The sequence below is a fragment of the Geotrypetes seraphini genome, chromosome 2 (genome assembly GCF_902459505.1).
Source record: "Geotrypetes seraphini chromosome 2, aGeoSer1.1, whole genome shotgun sequence".
Lineage (NCBI taxonomy): Eukaryota > Metazoa > Chordata > Amphibia > Gymnophiona > Dermophiidae > Geotrypetes > Geotrypetes seraphini.
In genome coordinates, this window is record NC_047085.1 from 209,295,338 (window position 1) to 209,315,027 (window position 19,690).

Genomic DNA, 19,690 nt, shown 5'->3' on the forward strand with positions numbered 1-19,690 from the left:
TCAGCATGTAGGCACACAGAGTCTGTGTGCCTACGTGCTGAGATCACTGCCTATGTGATAGAGACTGTTGCTGCTGATTCGTCGGTACTCTGTGGCTCAGCTCGGTGATGGACCCGGACCAGAAATTAGATAGGCCTCGGAATAGGAAGCCCGGGTCCATCCCCGTGAGAGTCCCGTCAGCCTTGGAAGGGTCCCTGTGGGAGTCCCATGGGCCTGGGAGGGGTCCCCGTGGAAGTTACGTTGACCTAGGGAGATCCCCACGGGATTCCCGCAATCTCTGTTCCCATGCAGACCTCTAGTGCGAATCTCAAAAGCCATTTAGTTGGCTTTTATATTACATTACAGATTTCTATTCCGCCATTACCTTTCGGTTCAAAGCGGATTACAAAAAGAGTTATGGAAGAAGGGTTACAACGTTAGATAAGAGATGGTTTCCAAGAGAGGAATAAGTAGGATCTGGGGTTAGGGAGGGGATGGTAAGAAGGGGGTATTCATGGTATTAAGCTTTATTAAGGGATTTCTTGAAGAGTATAGTTTTTATTTCCTTTCTGAACATCTTGTAGAATGGGGTAGTTGTCAATAGGTTGGAGATTTGGTTGTCTATTTTTGCTGCTTGAGTGGCTAGTAGGCAGTCATATAGTTTTTTCCATTTTACTTCTTTAATTGGGGGGTAAGTGAAAGGGGGGGTGTTTTTCTATGCCTGGTAGAGGTGGTTTGGATGAGGCGGTCGTTTAGGTAGATTGGGCTGTCCCCATTTATAGTTTTAAATAGTATACAGTAGAATTTAAATTGTATTCTTTCCTGGATTGGAAGCCAATGAGAATTGATGAATTCCTCAGTAATGTGGTCAAGTTTTTTCAATGAGTAAAGAGTCTCAGAGCTGTATTCTGAATTGTCTGTAGTTGTTTAATCATTATTGCAGGGCAGGGGAGGTAGAGGATGTTGCAATAGTCTAGGATACTTAGGATTAGAGATTGTACTAGGAGCTGAAATTGTGTTTTTTCGAAGAATTTTCGGACTTGTCTAAGGTTTCTCATAACTACTAAGGATTTCTGTATTGTTTTGTTAATTTGTGGTTGCATAGTGCAGCCTCTGTCAATAGTCATACCTAGAAGTTTTAGGGTGGTTTGCAAAGGGTAGATGATAGAGTTGATTTCTAAGTTGAGACCGGGTGTCCTATACAGAATCCAGCCCTTAGACCTGGTTTTACATCGTCTAATATGTTCTACTAACTCACTTTGTTATTCAAAACAATATCATATCAATCAATCAAATAACTGAAGTTATTTAGTGAACACTCAGACCCACAGCTGAGGTCTCAGTGAAAAATTCACGGAGCAGCTGTTAGAGAGACCATCATCGTTGTTCACAGTCTCACCCTCCATACAACAGCTAAATAACTGCACAAAGATGGTAAAACAAAACCAACTTAGCTTTGAATGGAGTGGGTAATCGATATAGCTGCTCCGGTTTCCTTTTTATTCAAGTAACTGCATTCATTACAATTGCCGACCCCCCTACCCAGGTTTCGCCAACTGGCTTCTTCAGGAGGGGTACTATGAATGTAAAACAACCACATTAACACTAAGACACTTCAGTTATCACTACTGTAATTTTACACAATAATCACAATTAACTGCCACACCATTCACACTCAGACCTACCGGCATAACGCACTCCACACTACTCACAGACACTAGAGCTTTTGACGACGAATTTCCATCAGCAGGCCCACTATATATACTCCTCCCTTTCAATTACGTCATACTGACATCACTACAATCTAACCAATTAAACCTGCTCCTTCTATAAATGGAACCATTCGATTTCGTTATTTAACCCTTTTGGGGTCAAAGTGTGCCACTGGAAGATGAATTTTTGTTCCAAATATAGTAGACACTGAGTCACATCCCCTGTTTTTTTATGTGTCCTAGCTATAACTGTATATTTAACATCTTCAATTGAATGCTGCTGTTCAAGCCAATGGTTCACAGGAGGAGCCGACACTCGATTACATCTAATATTACTTAGATGTTCGGCGATTCGAGTTTTAATGGCCCGCCGAGTATGCCCGATATAATAAAGCCCGCAGGGGCATATTATACAATACACCACTGCAGTGGACAGACAATTAGTATTAGTTCTTAAGTAGAATTTCTTACCTCCTGATTGTGGAATGAGTACTTGGTCAGTATTGAGGACATGAGAGCAATATACACAATGGGCACAGCTTACATGAGGACCCCCATAATTCTGTTGACCGGGGGCCTGCTGTTTAAGAATTTGGCCCAGATTACGGCCTAATATCGGGCATACTCGGCGGGCCATTAAAACTCGAATCGCCGAACATCTAAGTGATATTAGATGTAATCGAGTGTCGGCTCCTCTTGTGAACCATTGGCTTGAACAGCAGCATTCAATTGAAGATGTTAAATATACAGTTATAGCTAGGACACATAAAAAAACAGGGGATGTGACTCAGTGTCTACTATATTTGGAACAAAAATTCATCTTCCAGTGGCACACTTTGACCCCAAAAGGGTTAAATAACGAAATCGAATGGTTCCATTTATAGAAGGAGCAGGTTTAATTGGTTAGATTGTAGTGATGTCAGTATGACGTAATTGAAAGGGAGGAGTATATATTGTGGGCCTGCTGATGGAAATTCGTCGTCAAAAGCTCTAGTGTCTGTGAGTAGTGTGGAGTGCGTTATGCCGGTAGGTCTGAGTGTGAATGGTGTGGCAGTTAATTGTGATTATTGTGTAAAATTACAGTAGTGATAACTGAAGTGTCTTAGTGTTAATGTGGTTGTTTTACATTCATAGTACCCCTCCTGAAGAAGCCAGTTGGCGAAACCTGGGTAGGGGGGTCGGCAATTGTAATGAATGCAGTTACTTGAATAAAAAGGAAACCGGAGCAGCTATATCGATTACCCACTCCATTCAAAGCTAAGTTGGTTTTGTTTTACCATCTTTGTGCAGTTATTTAGCTGTTGTATGGAGGGTGAGACTGTGAACAACGATGATGGTCTCTCTAACAGCTGCTCCGTGAATTTTTCACTGAGACCTCAGCTGTGGGTCTGAGTGTTCACTAAATAACTTCAGTTATTTGATTGATTGATATGATATTGTTTTGAATAACAAAGTGAGTTAGTAGAACATATTTAAGTATATCACTTTGGATAATTAAATTCCCTTGAGGTATAAGGGGTTTACATCGTCTAAGTCACAACATATAAGTTCCATCCAGGCAGCCTTGTAAAACTTTTGATTATCCCTGCAGTATGACTAAGTGTAGGTCGGCCCACATTCCGCCCACCTCCTGCCCTCACCACTCCTTCAAAAACGCCCCTTTCACTCTGGGCACACAACGGAATTCATAGGCCTAAAAAAGTCTCTAGATACATCTAAAACCCTGTTTCGATTATTGGCACTTGGATGAACTGTCTTTTAGTTCATCCAAGTGCCGCCTTGGGCGGGTTTTTAGATGTAGTTTTGTTTTGATTATGAGCCCCTTAGAGTATATAGCACTGAGTGATAATAGGCATCTCAGAAACCTGGTGAAAGGAGGACAATCAATGGGAAACTGTATTACCTGGGTACAAATTATATCGCAAAGATAGAGTAGATCAAATTAGAGGGGGGTTGCACTATATGTTAAAAATGGAATTGAATCAAAATTAACATTCTGCATGACATAGATAGCAGTGTGGAATCCATATAGATAGAAATTCCTTGTGTGAAGGGAAGGACTATAAAGGTAGGGTCAAAATGAGCAGACAGATGAAGAAATATTTTTAGAGAATAATAATGGGTGATTACAACAGTTAATACAATTTTACTCATATATAAAGAAAAGATGAAACTGTTGCCTAACAAAACAAACTTCTTTAGCACCACAAAAGCTTCAAACCCTAACTAACAATCCAAATGTAGGGAGAAAAAGGCCTCAGATGGGCTTCATGGGCCAAAAAAACTCCCAAGCTAACTTCTATAATATATTTTTCTGGTTCTTGAATATATGCTGTGTAAATATACAAACCTTTAGATAAAAAAATCCCGAAGCCTGTAAAAATCAAAACAGAACAATGCAAGCAGTTCTTCCATATAATCAACACAGCAGCAACAAATTTAAAAAAATTAGCTTGCTCTGAAGTGCGGCTGTGCTGCGGTGAATCCTCAGCATCTGTTTCCAGCAGATGACACTAAACTGTTCAAAGTTATTAAAACACATGCAGATTGTGAAAAATTGCACGCAGACCTTAGGAAATTGGAAGACTGAGCGTCCAAGTGGCAGATGAAATTTATTGTGGACAAATGCAAAGTGATGCACATTGGGAAGAATAACCCTAATCACAGTTAACGGATGCTAGGGTTCACCTTGGGGGTTAGCCCCCAAGAAAAGGATCTGGGTGTCATCGTAGACAATACGATGAAACCTTCTGCCCAGTGTGCGGCGGCGGCTAAAAAAGCAAGCAGGATGCTAGGAATTATTAAAAAAGGGATGGTTAACAAGACTAAGAATGTTATAATGCCCCTGTATTGTTCCATGGTGCGACCTCATCTGGAGTATTGCATTCATTTCTGGTTTCTGTCTCTCAAGAAAGATATAGAGGCACTAGAAAAGGTTCAAAAAAGAGCAACCAAGATGGTAAAGGGGATGGAACTCCTCTCGTATGAGGAAAGACTAAAAAGGTTAGGGCTCTTCAGCTTGGAAAAGAAACAGCTGAGGGGAGATGATTAAAGTCTACAAAATCCTGAGTGGAGTTGAACGGGTGCAAGTGGATCGATTTTTCACTCCGTCAAAAAGTACAAAGATTAGGGGACACTCGATGAAGTTACAGGGAAATACTTTTAAAACCAATAGGAGGAAATTTTTTTTCACTCAGAGAATAGTTAAGCTCTGGAACGCATTGCCAGAGGTTGTGGTAAGAGCAGATAGCATAAGTGGTTTTAAAAAAGGTTTGGACAATGGGGGAAGCCATTGCTTGCACTGGATCGGTAGCATGGAATATTGCTACTCCATGGGTTTTGGCCAGGTACTAGTGACCTGGATTGGCCACCATGAGAATGGGCTACTGGGCTTGATGGACCATTGGTCTGACCCAGTAAGGCTATTCTTATAAGTCTTTCAATGATTTAAATAAAACCTCAGTATTTTTATTAATGGTTTCTTGAATTGAGCGACCAAAGTAAATCCCTAGGTATTTAATAAAGGAGTGTTGAATTATTAAAATTATTTGTGATATGAAGATATACCAATGACAAATATATCCAAACATAGTTGATAAAAGGAAAATGGAATTAAAATGTTTTTCTGTTTTAGAATGGAAAGATGACTTTGTAATGAATGAGCATGGCAGATCTACTGAGTCGCATGTGGAAAAGATGTACATAGAAAAAGAGTTTCCTTGTGAGTATAAATAAGGTGTCAGAAGTTTAAAACGTGTACAGAACTCCATCTGATTTGTAAAAATTTTCATTTCTGATAAGAGTTTAAGATAAAAAATAAACCAATGTTAACCGAATCAGAAGGCAATTCAGGGGGAATTCATGAAAGGGCATTAAGAACATTAGCACGCATTAACCGCTAAAGACGCCCATAGGAATACAATGGGAGCCTTTAGAAGTCAGCATATGCTAATGAGATTGTGCTTAACACCCTTTCATGAATTCCTCCCTAGGGCCCAAATTCACTAAACCTCCAAACCATGCACGTTCCGTTTGCATGCCAGCTGAAAAATTCAGTAAAGGCCTGCATGCAGATGGGGACGATCATTAACACGCCCCCTACCTATGGCCAGAGCGATCCCCGCTCATGCGCACACCCTGACAGTAGTGACAGGAGAAACAACATCCTGTCACTGCTGTCAGGGCTCAGCCCAGATCTCTCTTGCCTGCTCCCGGACTCTCCTGCTCTCTGCTGCCGTTCCCTGTAGTGCAAGCCTGTGGTTTTAAAGCGGGCCTGCACTGCGGGGAACGGCGGCAGAGAGCAGGAGAGTCTGGCGAGCAGGTAAGAGAGATTGGGCACCAGCCCTCTCCCCCCTCCCGGCATGGCCCTCGTCCCTGGCACCAAAAGGTTGGGAGCAGGAGCGGTGCTTAGTCCCTCCTGCTCCTAGGCCTCCCACCCCCCGGCCTACCTCTGGTCGGCCCACCCCGGTACCTTGAAAATAGATGGGAGCAGGAGGGGTGCCCGGTCCCTCCTGCTCCTTCCGACAATCCTCCCATCTTCAGGAGCAGGAGGGGTGCCCGGACCCTCCTGCTCCTACGCCGATGTTCGGGAGCAGGACTTTCCTCCTACTCCCCGGGCCTCCGCTGCACAATAGCAGCCTTAGGCCCCACCTAGGACTCCTTTTACAAAGGTGTGCTAGGGCCTTATTGCGCGCAATAGCGCACGCTAAATTGCCGTGCGCGCTAGCCACTACCAACTCCTTTTAAGCAGGCAGTAGTATTTTTGCTAGCGCACGGTAATTTTGTGCGTGCGTTAAAATCACTAGCACACCTTAGTAAAAGGAGGCCTTAAAACCCTCATTCATTCCCTTATCATTTCTAAACTGGATTACTGTGTAAAACTGCTACTCAGAAACAAGTAAGACGATTACAGTAAATCCAGAATGCTTCCATAAAAATTATCACAAATTCAAAAAAATTCAACCATGTAACGCCTCTTCTGCGAAATGCCCACTGATTGCCAATTCAGCATTGAATAACATATAAAATTATACTCCTTTGTTTCAAAATTCAACAGTCAAATCTACCAGCATTCCTTGACAAATTATTAATCCCCTATACTCCCTTTAGGACCTTGCGGTCCATAGATCAAAATTTATTCACAATTCCCTCCTTAAAAATTATTAATACCAGAAGAAATGAGATACACTTCTCCCTCCGTATTTGCGGATTCAGCATTCGCAGTTTCGATTATTCATGGTGTTTAGCTTGCTGGCTCCTCCCCTCAAATTACATCAGCTTGCATAGAGAAATTGCTGATTCCAAGCGTTTACAGAGAAAATCGCTGAGTCTCAGCACTTTCTTCACCATATTTTGCCTCTCCTTCAGGAACAGGCTAGGTCTCCAACCATGTTATTCGCGGTTTCACCATAATCACGATGGTTTTTAATAGAAAACAGGGATTAACATATGAAAAAGTTATTTGCGGTTTCTCTGTATTTGCGGTTCTGTTAATCCCCTATCACAGCGAATATGGAGGAGAAGTATAGTTTCAATATACGCACCAAAGCTATGGAACACTTTGCTGTCTTTCCTTAGAGGAGAACCAAATCTTAATAGATTCAAGAGCTCCCTGAAGTCTTTTTTTGTACAAAGATGCCTTTGAGGACTAAATCTCTGCTCAAAACTCCTCATTCTTCAAGGAAATAGAATAATTCTTTCGAAATTACAGGAGGCTCCAGACATTTTCTTTGCTAACCTATTTATTTCTTTCCTATAATTATTGTAATTCTACTCCTGTCCCTCTTGTATCAGGTTAGTCCTCATCTGATTTTGTCTGTTTCAATTTATAATATTGTATCCCTGTTTTTATCATGTACATCGCTTAGAAATATTATAAGCGATATTAACAAATTTTAAATAAACCTGAAACTTGAATTGGGTTTGGGCAGATACTCCTTATACTTCTTTGTACTGAAGAAAGACTCAGATGACTGGAGGCCAATTCTGGACCTTAAATCGGTCAGTGCTGCACTGAAAGTGTCGCATTTCCGCATGGGGACAGGTCAGTAATAGCGGCAGTGACACAGGGGGAGTTTCTTGCATCCCTTGATTTGACGGAGGCCTACCTCCACATTCCTATACCCTCAGGAGGTACTTGCCGTTTCATGTGTTGGAGCCTCATTTCTAGTTCTTGGTGCTGTCCTTCAATCTTGTGATTGCACCTTGCACTTTTACCTAGGTGATGGTGATTTTGGCAGCACACCTCTGCAAGGCAGAAATCCTGTTGCACCCATATTTGGACAATTGGCTAATCAAGGCCTCGTCCAAGGAGGTAGGTGAACTGGCAGTTTTGAAAGTGGTCCAACTCCTCCAGGACTTGGGATGGATCATCAGCTTCAAAAAGAGCCAGCTGGTGTTGCCCAGTGCCTGGAATACCTGGGAGTTTCGTTTGACAAGCTTTGGGCCAGGTCTTTCTTCCGGAGCCATGCAGACTGAAGCTCCTTAAGCAGATTTCAAACTTGCTACAGAGTCCAAGGCCCAGATGCACTAAAGCCAGTGATTGTCGCTAAACCTATTTTGACAGCTTTAGCAACGATCACATTGCCTACCTGATGCAGAAAACGGCTAACCACGTGATTTTCTGCACAATTGCTCATTCTCCAATCTGACCATGCAAATAAGTTCATTAATATTAAAATGTCATGTAAACTAGTAGAGCAATTGATGCTCTAACATGGCTTCCCGGTGCACTAAAAAAAAGTGATTGCATTTAGTGTACCAAAAAAAGCGACTGGTCAAGATCAGTCACTTACCTGTTTAACCCTTTTTTTTGAAATGGGCATAGATGCTGTGCATGTTACATATGCACAATATCTGCCCCATTAGAAAAAAAAAGTAAAAAGCACCCCCCCCCCACCGATGATGGCCCTTCTTGATGAACCTCCATCGGGAACCGACCCCCCCAATCCCCGTGGCAGCGAAAATGACATGAGGAATGCCTGCCGTGGTGTCTCCCCCTCTCCACATGTAAAAGAAAATTGGCAGGAGGGATGCTCACTCCCTCCTGCCACCGGAGTGGGCTTCCTTCCTGACATTTTTGTCTCACGCAAGGAGGGGGCAAATGGCAGGGGGGAATAGCTATTCTTGCTGTTGATTTTCGCTAGCATGGGTAGGAGGATTCATTGGGAAGGGTCATCATCAGTGGGATGGGGGGACTTTTTTTTATGGGTCATATATTGTGCATTTGTAACACGCACACAAAACAGTTTCTCCAAAAGAAAACTGCCAGAGATACTTCAAATGACACACAGAATAAGAGGCAGTAAAAAGTCAATAGGTTCTCTGAAAAGTTCAACCTGGTAACAAAGCTCTTGGGTAAAACACCACAAAACTGTGATATAAATTAAATCATAAAAATTGTTGTGAAACGGGGTATCCTCAGTGTGAGAGGTCAGCGAAGGGAGAAAATTCTCCAGCGCGTTACACAGATGTAAAGGTTAACAAACCTCTACCAGCACACCATCATGGGATACCTCATGTGTGCTCAAATTAAAGTGTGGACACTTCAGCAGTGTTATTTAAATTATCAATCACACAAGTGCAAAATAAACCAGGAAAAAACCGCTCCGAGAACCCCCCAGCCAGCTCCAAAGATATAAACTCAGACTTAGCTTGGGAATGTGTCCGTTGGTCTTGCAGTTGAATGAGGGGAGGAGCAGTGATCCTAAACCACCTTATCTGTCTATATCACTTGCAAGTAACCTAGTCTAAAAATCATGCTACTACCAAAAATATATCCAGTGGCTTATAGATTTGTCCATGAGCACATGACTTGTGCATATTTGTTATACACCACAAGAAGAATTGTGCACATTTAGAAAATCAGGCCTATTTGTACCTTGAGGACTGAAGCCAGACAGCCCTGGCATATAAAATAGAAAAAGAAATGAGACCATCCCTTTAAAGTTAGCTCACACTGTACAGAGAATAAGGGTTATTTTCAGCATGATAGAAAATAAGACTTAAGGTTGAGTGTTCTGATGTCAAAAAGCCACACAATCTGTATTAAATTTCCTTTTGTATTAGTTAATACTTTAAGTCATTATTATATTCAAATGATTACTTTGTTAAAGTTAAGTAAAACTTGCCTTCTGTTTTTCTATTCTTCCAAATTTCATCGCCTTCCCTATACATTTTAATTTTGATGTCAGACCCTTCTGTGAAACCAACAACCAAGCTTATTTTCTGGATCATGAAGCCTGCTTGTATGTTTTTTTTTACTTTTTAAAAGTCTGTAGCCTGGTTTATAAAATACTAAATTGACATCACATAAAATACATTTTAATTTTTACTGTTGGTATAGTATGGCAAATTTTAACCTTATATAGTTGCTGTTTAAAATGTTTCTAACTACATTTAGAGGCTCATTTTCAAAACACTTAGACAAACAAAATGCTATAGGTTTGTATGGTACTTTGTGTGTCTAAGTATTTTGAAAATGAGCCCCTTGGCATCTTTCCTTCCCCCCCCCCGTATCTTCTCTCTTTCCTCCCTACTCCTTTGAGTATCCTTTCTTCTTCTATTCACAAATATTGAGAAACAGCTTTGTTAGTATGTGCATTGGTGATTTGTGAATTGCATTCAGTGGATTTTTTTGTTCCTGTTGATAGGTAAAGATTCAGTAGCAGCACAGAGCTCAATCTCCTCACTTCTCCATGAAGAACAGGGGAGCGAGAGTAAAACACAGCCTGAGCTATTGCCTTGGGATGAGCTCTCATTCCAGTGTCACAGCATCGCTTCATCTTCTGCAGGTATGCTCTTCTAAATGTGGGGCAACCAATGTTTATGTTGGGAAGAACAAATATGAAGTTTGTTTATTTTATGTTATTTATTTAATTCATTTTCTATCCTGTTTTTCCCAAAGAGCTCAGAGCGGGTTACAGGTTAAACATATATAATATACAGTTAACAGGTTAAGATTTGCACTGAATTTGCCATAATTACTGTACAAGTTTATGATACAAGATTTTATCCTAATTTGACACATACTAGAGGTCTAATACTAATATACATAGCATACAGTTTACAGGTTACAATTTGCTATAATTATCCTTACAGTGCAAGTTTTCCAATACAAGTTTTATTCTAACTTGACACACAGACAGTTTACAGGTTAAATTTACCATAGTTACAATGCAAGATTTTTCAATACAAGATTTTCCCAACATGACACATACCGACCGGGATTTGGTACCAATATACATTTCTTTCTAATTTATCAGTCATGGGCAGGGGAGTTAGGTGAAGAGGTATGTTTTTATTGCTTTTCTAAAGTTGAGGAGTCCTTCAAGGGATCTGATCTGTGGGTGCAGTTGATTCCAGTGGCTTGGTATGAAGTGGAAGTAGAAATGTCATTTAGTAGTTTGCAGCTAGAGAATGACACGGGGAAAAAATTTGTCCCCGCCCCATCCCGTCCCCACGGCACTGTCCCTGTCCCCGCCCCATCCCCACAACCACTGTTCCCGCCCTGTCCCCACAACCACTGTTACTGCCACATCCCTGAAGCATCCATACAAGCCTCAGTACTGCAATATTTAGCTTATTCCTTCCTTATAAATCAAAGTTCTGGCTGCTGAACTAGAGAAAGAGATGTTCAACTGGCAGGGCTTTGTTTATAAATTTTTATAAACACAACTAATATACTACTTTATCCTAAAGCAAAAAAAGAAAATAAATAAATAGAATTTTTTTTTCTACCTTTGATGTCTGGTTTCTGCTTCCCTCATTTTCTCATTCAATTCCTTCCATCCACTGTCAGTCTTCTCTCTGCGTCTTCCATTTGCTCTGTTACTGTGCCTCTCCCTTCACCCTTCCCAATTGGTCTGGCATCCATCTTCTACCCTCCGCTCCCCCATAGTCTGGCATCTCTGTCTTCTTCCCTTCCAGCGTCTTCTCCCCACTCTGTCATCCCCATTCCCTTCAGCGTCTTCTGCCCACTCTGTCATCCCCATTTCTGTTCAACGTCTTCTCCCCACTCTTGTTCCCAATTTCCCTTCAGCGTCTTCTCCCCACTCTCTCTTCCCCATTTCCCTTCAATGTCTTCTCCCAGTCTCTCTTCCCCATTTCCTTTCAGCATCTTCTCCCCGCTCTGTCTTCCCGATGTCCTTTCAACGTCTTCTCCCCACTCTGTCTTCCCCATATCTTTTCAGCGTCTTCTCCCCACTCTGTCTTCCCCATTTCCTTTCAGCATATGTTCCTATCCACCTCCCCTTCAGCATCTTTTCCTTTCCTCCACCACCCTTCCCTCTCACCACCTCACTGCCCCTCCGCACCCCTCGCATGGCCCCCTCCCTCCTTCCTACCTACCTGAATCTATCTATCTATCTCCCTCCCTCCCCTTTACCTTCGTGGCACATTTTGAGTAACTTTCACAAAGCCGTCAGAGCCTGCAAACAGTAGCGTGCGTGTGTGGGCGGAAGCATCTCTTCTGATGCAACCACACACGCATTCTACTGCTTGCAGGCTCCTACGGTTTTGTGAAAGTTACTCAAAACGCGCTGCGAAGGTAAGGGGGAGGGAGAGAGATAGATTCAGGTAGGTAGGAAGGAGGGAGGGGGCCGCGCGCGATTGGTGACCGCGCGCGTTCCTTCCCTTAACTGCGGGGACAAGGCCATTCATCGCTCCACAAGGTGGTGGATGGCCTTGTTCCCGTACCCGCAGTGAGCACTTTTTCTCCCCTCACCGTTTTGGCGGGTTACCCGCAACTAGCTGCCGGTAACAGCCACCGTGTCATTCTCTATTTGCAGTTGAAGGGCATGACCAGGGGGCATTTTGAGGTGTATTTCATTCTGGAAGCGGAGGGATCTGTTCAGCATGTATGGAAGAAGCTTAGCTGTCAAGTACCCGGTGCCATGTCGTGCAAGGATTTGAACACTATCATTGGGCCCTTGACTATACAACATTTGGCTACAGGCAGCCAGGGAGCCAATGCTAGATCCTTCAACTAAATGCCAGTGGAGTAAGTGCCTTCTCAGTGGAGCATAGGTTATACTCTAAAAAGGAAAAACTTATCAAATCCTCTGTGGAAGTTATGATTTGTGTTGCTGGTTAACAGCTGTCTTATTAACAAACGTGTTTTCAAGCTGTGCCGAGGTTTAATTTGAGCATATACAAGTTGTAATGGTATATGTTGAGAATAACAGTTCAGATTATGCAAATCCTTCCTTCTTTAAATGAATCCTTTAACTTGCTAAAGAAAATTTGTAGCAATGGGCTTGTTTTCACCCTTGCCCGACAGCCACTTCAGTACTACCACCTCGCCACCCAATGATATCTGTCCCTCCACCTGGCCGGCTGGCATTGTTCTACCAGCACAGTTGTTTTCCGGTCTAAAGCTGAGGCCAATACTGTGTGTTGAGCCGGAGTGGGGCCTTGCGTATCTGCAAATGCTCAAGGCCTCTGCTGGTTCCTTTCCTTTCTGAGATTCTCAGAGAGCATGGGAACTGGCAGGTCTTGATCATGCGCAAATGTACAAGGCCTCACTCCAGCTCAACACAGAGCATTGGCCTCAGCTTCAGACCAGAAAGAGCAGTGCTGGTCGACCGGGGGCGGGGACAGTCATCGGTTGGGGAGGTGATATCACTGAAGTAGCCATTGGACAAGGATGAAAACAAGTGCAGGTTACTGGGTAGGGAGATGGTAGGTACAGAAGTGCTGGTTATCAAGGGGGGGGGAGAGATGTAATCTTCGGAGAGAGGGAGGAAGCAAGAAAGCTCAAAGCTCAAATATAAACTGAGACCCCCATTTTTGGGCCCAAAAATTTCAGTTTATATTCGAGTATATACAGTATCAAGGTAAGTACTTAATCCTTTCTTGTCTGTGTTGTGTTTTAACATTGTTCATAACGTGTGATTTGGTTTTCATATTGCTTCTCTGTTGCCCCTAGAAACTCAGGTGTCTGCAGCATGTGATCAGAGCTTGAAAACAGAGCACTACATCGAGCATGCAGAAGAAATGGACCATGCATTGCCAGACAGTAGCACCCCAGATAATTTGTTGCCTCTTGAGACATTTTGTGAAGAGCAGTCACCTTTAAGATCATCGCCTCAAGATGCAGTAGAAAATGAATCTCAGTCTTTGTTTTCTCCCTCTAGTAATTATGCTTACAAATCCATGGCTCCAGAAGCAAGTGACGACATGTGCAAGTCTCCAATCAGTGTGGACCAAACCTGTGAACCTGACCGTAGAATGCCTTATGTTCTAAAATCTTTCAGTTTAGAATATGTCAAATCTTCTGTATCCTTAGTACCCTACAATCTCCCCAAGGTGGACTACTTTGAGTACTACTTGGAAAAGCGGATATATAATAGCAGAAAAGCACCATTAAATTCATCCACCTTGTCTTCTAAGATGAAAACTAATGCCTCCACCAGTGACTTTTCTGGAAGTAAAGAGGAGACATATTTAGTAGCTAGTAAAAAGGTGAAACGAGCAATCAAGAGAAAACACTTGACAGAGGATGCTTTCCCTAAGGCAGAAGAAAAGCTAGGAACAGTGAGCCAGAACAGGAGCCACAAGGCATCCAGCAAGAATGTAAAGAGCAAAGTAAAAGAGAGACCAGTGTTACAGAAACCCATCCTACAATTTTTAAGCTGTCGGAGACAACAAAGGAGTAATAAAGCAACAGAGATGGAGATAACAGATGCGACGAGCTATAAAAATAAAACCGATAAAGCCCTAAATTCCAAATAAAAAGCAAGCTGTCAGGCATAAGGGGCTAATACACTCATAAATAAAGACCAAGGATTTGTGGGTAACAGCCCACATAATCAAGTTTACACATAAGCAAATGCATGGTAAGGAGGAATAAAATTATAATAAGTACCAGTTTTTTCTAAAGTAGAATTCAGCTGGTAGGTTTAGTAGGAAGCAAATCGTTGATTTCTGAGGATGGTTGTAGCTTTTACTTTAGCAGGCCTTTCAGGTATATAAATAGAAGCAACATGCAAAATGAAATTAAGACCTATAATTTGAAATTTCCTTACTTCATTCATTCTGCAAATTGACTTCAGAAAGGTAACATTGGTAATACATCAGGGGAACATTTTCCATTAAAGTTCATATATATCCTTAGTTGTGTACTTGGACACTGAAGTCAATGGAACTTTTATTCTGCGTGCTCTTTGTATCAGTCACTTCTATGATAAACTGTGAAGAAAAGGTACAAATAATGATGATCTCTAAATCTTGTCTTTTGGGAAGACAATAAAAAAATATATGGTTACAGATTTCTTATTTGCTAAGTTATAGGAATTTAAGTTATAGGTATTTAATAGGAAGTTCTTATGCCAGTAGGGTATACAAATGCTGTGAGAAGTTTGTTCTCCAGGGACACTTCATGATTAGGTTGACATCTAATGGAGCCCTGGCTAAAAATGTGCAGCAAAGTTTTTGAAACTAGTACGCAGGTCCTTTTGGGCTAGTGTTGTATGTGGCTATCATAGTTTATTTTTTTTTTCTCTAGAGCTCAGCAGTCATATCTTTCTCTGTAGACTCTCTGGGTATCATTTTGTCTTGCTTATAAACCTGTCTTTTCATGTCAGGACACTTCCATCTCTTTTTCCTCCTAGAAAAGCCCTTTGTTTTAATTTATGCAATTTTACATTACAAATTTCAAAAGGAATTCTTGAATAGGAAACAAAGTGTTCAGATAAAAAAAGAAGAAAAAAGGGCCTACATATTCTATCAAGTTCCCAATTTTGCAAATTTGTAACATTGGCCAACACTCATTTTGGTGCCTCAAATGTTAGACCTGTTTCTGGGTATGTTTGACCTGCTGATTCCAAAAATGGCACCAGTTTTATTCTATCAGCTCTAGGTTTTGAGATACAGAACATGTGCCATACACCACTCTTCGTTCTGCTCGCCCATTAAAAAATCAGGATATTTTAATGTAGTGTTTAAATTAATACCTTTTAAGCATGAAGAAAACATTAAAAAAGAAAAGAAAAGTAAACAACATGAAAATCTACTTAAACTTGTGCTTTTGGTATGAAATATGATACAAACTTTCCAGTCGTTCAACACACAAGGACAATCCCACATAAGATTCTAACAATAGTCTGCCATCATTTGTGCATCCCATCTTTCTTGGTATCTGGCTTCCATTGTTTTTATGTCAAAAACCCAAGGCACCAAGTTTTGTTTTTTTTGGCCTGTATAATTGTTGTATAGGGCTCTGGGAAATGGAAATACAACTTTGGGATCTAACCTTCCACATTACTTAGAGAAATTAAAACACTAGGTTCATTTGTGGTACCAGGAATTTATTCTACTAATTATAAGCATGTTACTAAAGATTGTGAATTTTTACAATGGATGGGGATAATAAACAGCGGATATACACTATGGAAATTTTTGTGAGATAATTACCCCAACATTTTGATTACTAGTATTGCTAACTAACCCCCCAATATGTGTAGCTATGGTTTTGTCTCACCCAAAAATATTACCAAAACTGTGGAGAGTAGCAGATGGCCTTTCCTGGGAATTCCTTTCCACCTCCTCCCTCCTTATGGTTGACATATGTTGGGTTTTTTTTTTGTTTCTTTGCTGCTTTTATTTCTGTTCCTTTGCAATTTGCTTCTTTGTCAATGATATCACAATTTTAAATAGAGTAGATACAATGGATGGTATGGATAACACAAGAAGAGATCTAGCTAGCCTTTTAGAATAGACTAGATCAGTGTTTAGTGGCTGACGTGGCTCAGTGGTTAAGGCTGCTTCTTGCATCTTCCCAAGGTGGTGGGTTCAAATCCACAGTAAGCCCTGTGGTACTTTAATAGCCTCTTATCTACTTTAGCAGCATTTAATTTTCAAAAGGGCAACTATGATAAAATGAGAAAAATGGTTGAAAATAAGCTAAAAGGATCAGTTGCAAAGGACTGTAAACCAGGTGTGGATGTTATTTAAAAATGAGAAACAAACAAAACTGCAGACTGTGTACAAGATGCAGGCAAAAATTTATTGTACCAAAATTAAAATGCAAATAAGTAAAATAAAACCCTTTTACCAATCAAGGGATCCGACACGGTCCGTGTTTCGGACAAACCTTTGTCAGGGGTCCTAATAAATACAAATACAATACAGAAAATATTAAAAACTCTTGTAAACTCTTATAAAAAGTGGAAAGTAACAAGATGGTGTTATTATGCCAAGCTACTAAGGCTTGTGGTCAAGTGACGTGAATGACAAGAAAGAGGGTATGTGAAATAGTAAGGAAACATGCAAAGTAAGATAAACATTAAGGTAAGTTAAAAAATAATATAAGGAAAATGATAACATTAAACAATAAAACACTATAAGAAATTAGTGACAAAAGAACGTGACACAAAATGGAAAAGTGAGAAATTAAAGAATAAGTACCCATAGGAGTTTGGTAAAAAAGAGGTACCTACCATGGTGAAAAAGGTTGGGACATACCATAAAAAATGAAGATAAGTAACTATATTGAAAAACATAAAGATACAACTTGATGTGAACTTATGACCATAAACCAATAAAAAAACCAATAATAGACCATACGAAATGAGAACCTAACACCCAATAAAAAGATTAAATATAAAATGGTTGCTGATGAGTATGACATTAAACAGGATCATATAAATAAACAAAGCATATGCAATACTACGTAATAATAAAATATGTTAAAATCAATATAAAAATTAAAATGAAGAATAAAAGTGAAACAAAGTAAAAAAAAAAAGGTAAAAAAGGGGGAATGTGCTATGGATTGCAGAGACCTGGATTCCCTAAACCAGGCATATAATATAAAAGGAAGTGTCTGATAAAAGAATATTAAACCATGAGCACCAAACCTATAAGCAAGAAACTTAACTGAGGAGCCATCCAGTGCTATGTCACGAACTGGATCAATGTTAAAAGGCACATAAGTAGAAAAAGGGGGCAACCTCAATGGTTAACAAATCATATGACCTTACAGAATGAATATGAAATAGCCATAGAGATCTGAACAAGTATTATGGGCACATAAAGTTGTGATGATGCGGATTTAAAAATCTTTCCAACCGGAATATATAGCCCACTGAATACATAGCCCACTGAATGGATATTACAAAACGTACTTGATGCTTGACCATAATAAAAAAATTGCAATAAACCAGCGTAAAAAAAATATGTTAAACAGCCAGACTAGAAAAGTAGGGGCATTAAAAGAACTTACCAAAGTGCCTGTATATTGTGTTCGCCGAGGATTGCTGCAAAAAGTAAAGCGTTTCAAGGAAGCAGTAAAAAGAGGCTGCAAAGCTGCTGTGAATTTGAGCTAGCATAAAAAAGGAGGAGGGGGGGGGCTAAGCGTACCAAAGAGTGTCTCATAGGATACTGGATTGAAAGGCTGGCATGATGGCCAATCAGCATGCATGTGGGTGTGTCCTTAACCAAATTAATGGAAGGCTATGAGGGGCTGAAAAAATGTAAAAAGAAGAAAGAAAACTTATGACATCTAGAATCCATAAAAGACTTACAGAAAAATAAATATAATAAGTGTTTAATCGACCTAAATGTGGTCTAAAAACAAAGGACATTGGTCTAGTAAAAAGAGGCTGCAAAACTGCATAAAAAAGAGGAGGGGGGAAGGGGCTAAGCATACCAAAGAGTGTCTCATAGGGTACTGGGTTGAAAGGCAGGCATGATGGCCAATCAGCGTGCATGTGGGCGTGTCCTTAACCAAACTAATGGAAAAACCTAAAAAGAAAGAAAGAAAACTTATGACATCTAGAATCCATAAAAGGCTTACAGAAAAATAAATATAAGTGTTGAATCTTATGACATCTAGAATCCATAAAAGGTTTACAGAAAAATAAATATAAGTGTTGAATCAACCTAAATGTGGTCTAAAAACAAAGGATATTGGTCTATATAAAACTGGATTTAACATTATAGCCTGAGAAGACATATGTTAACCAGAGCACCAAGTAAAAAAATGATGCATACGAATGCTTATGGCTACATAAAAATATTAAAGTTGGGTCTCATAAAAAACTGAGATGTGAAGCATCCAAAACAGCAAGCAATGCACAGCACATTATAATAAAACTGCTTAAAATTCAAATCACATATTATGAAAACAACAACATCATATAAAAATTACAAAAAGAAAAGTGTGATGAATTGAGATATAATCAAATTAATGTATCAGCATAACCCAAAAACTGTATCATAAAAAAAGATAATCAAAGAACTATATCATAAGAAGGAGCGATAATCTATTTCTAAATTTAAACCTGCAGATGTAGTAGTGTCAAGTTCAAAGATAGTACGTTGTTCTGCTTGCAACAAGATATTATCAATATCACCACCTCTCCAGCTGTTTTTGAAGGTCTTGAAAACAATGAAGCGTAATTCATCAATGGTATGAGCTAATTCTCTCCAATGTTGTACCAAAGGTGCTGTCAAGATCTCTCTTAGAATGCAGCTCCTATGTTCGATGATTCTTGTTTTGATTTTCCTCTTGGTTTTTCCAACATAAAGGAGTTTGCAAGGGCAAATAATGATGTAAACCACATTCTGGGTGTTACAATTGCTGCTGAAATTAATAATTTATAATTATTATAATATCCCGGACGAGCCCCCAAAATCTGTAGTAGGATTTATGGTTCACTTAGCAGTATTATAAACATGTTACGTCTCTGTTAAGTTGTCTAGGGAAAACCATAACCTCTTATCCAAGTCCAAATATCATGGTCTAATTATACAACACAAAACCCAGGCTAATGAGAAATATCTTTATTATGAAAATAGAAAAATATAATTCACAAGCCAGCTGCAAAATCTAAGTATTGTTCTCAAAATATCTGATTACACAAATGAAACTCAGTACATAATTATCACAATCTAATTGTTATACAATTGAGTAATTTTACTTGTTAATACACACTAAACAATTCCTTATAATAATAATCCCTGATTAGCAAATAACACTGCACAACAAAGTTTTTGCT

General features: G+C 40.1%; 1 protein-coding gene across 4 annotated transcripts in view; it reads left to right on the top strand.

The window, feature by feature from the left end:
* Nucleotides 1–14,959, top strand: part of LOC117355791 (adrenocortical dysplasia protein homolog) — a 90,210-nt gene extending 75,251 nt beyond the window's left edge. For 3 of the 4 annotated variants that reach the window (XM_033934832.1, XM_033934829.1, XM_033934833.1), the window contains 4 exons: nt 5,326–5,412; nt 7,912–8,004; nt 10,343–10,483; nt 13,618–14,959. In XM_033934832.1, the coding sequence (XP_033790723.1) occupies nt 5,326–5,412; nt 7,912–8,004; nt 10,343–10,483; nt 13,618–14,423 (1,127 nt within the window). In that variant the 3' untranslated portion in view covers nt 14,424–14,959. The remainder of the gene's footprint in view (nt 1–5,325; nt 5,413–7,911; nt 8,005–10,342; nt 10,484–13,617) is intronic. The other variant, XM_033934831.1, reaches the window with a different exon arrangement.
* The last annotated feature ends 4,731 nt before the right edge of the window (nt 14,960–19,690 follow it).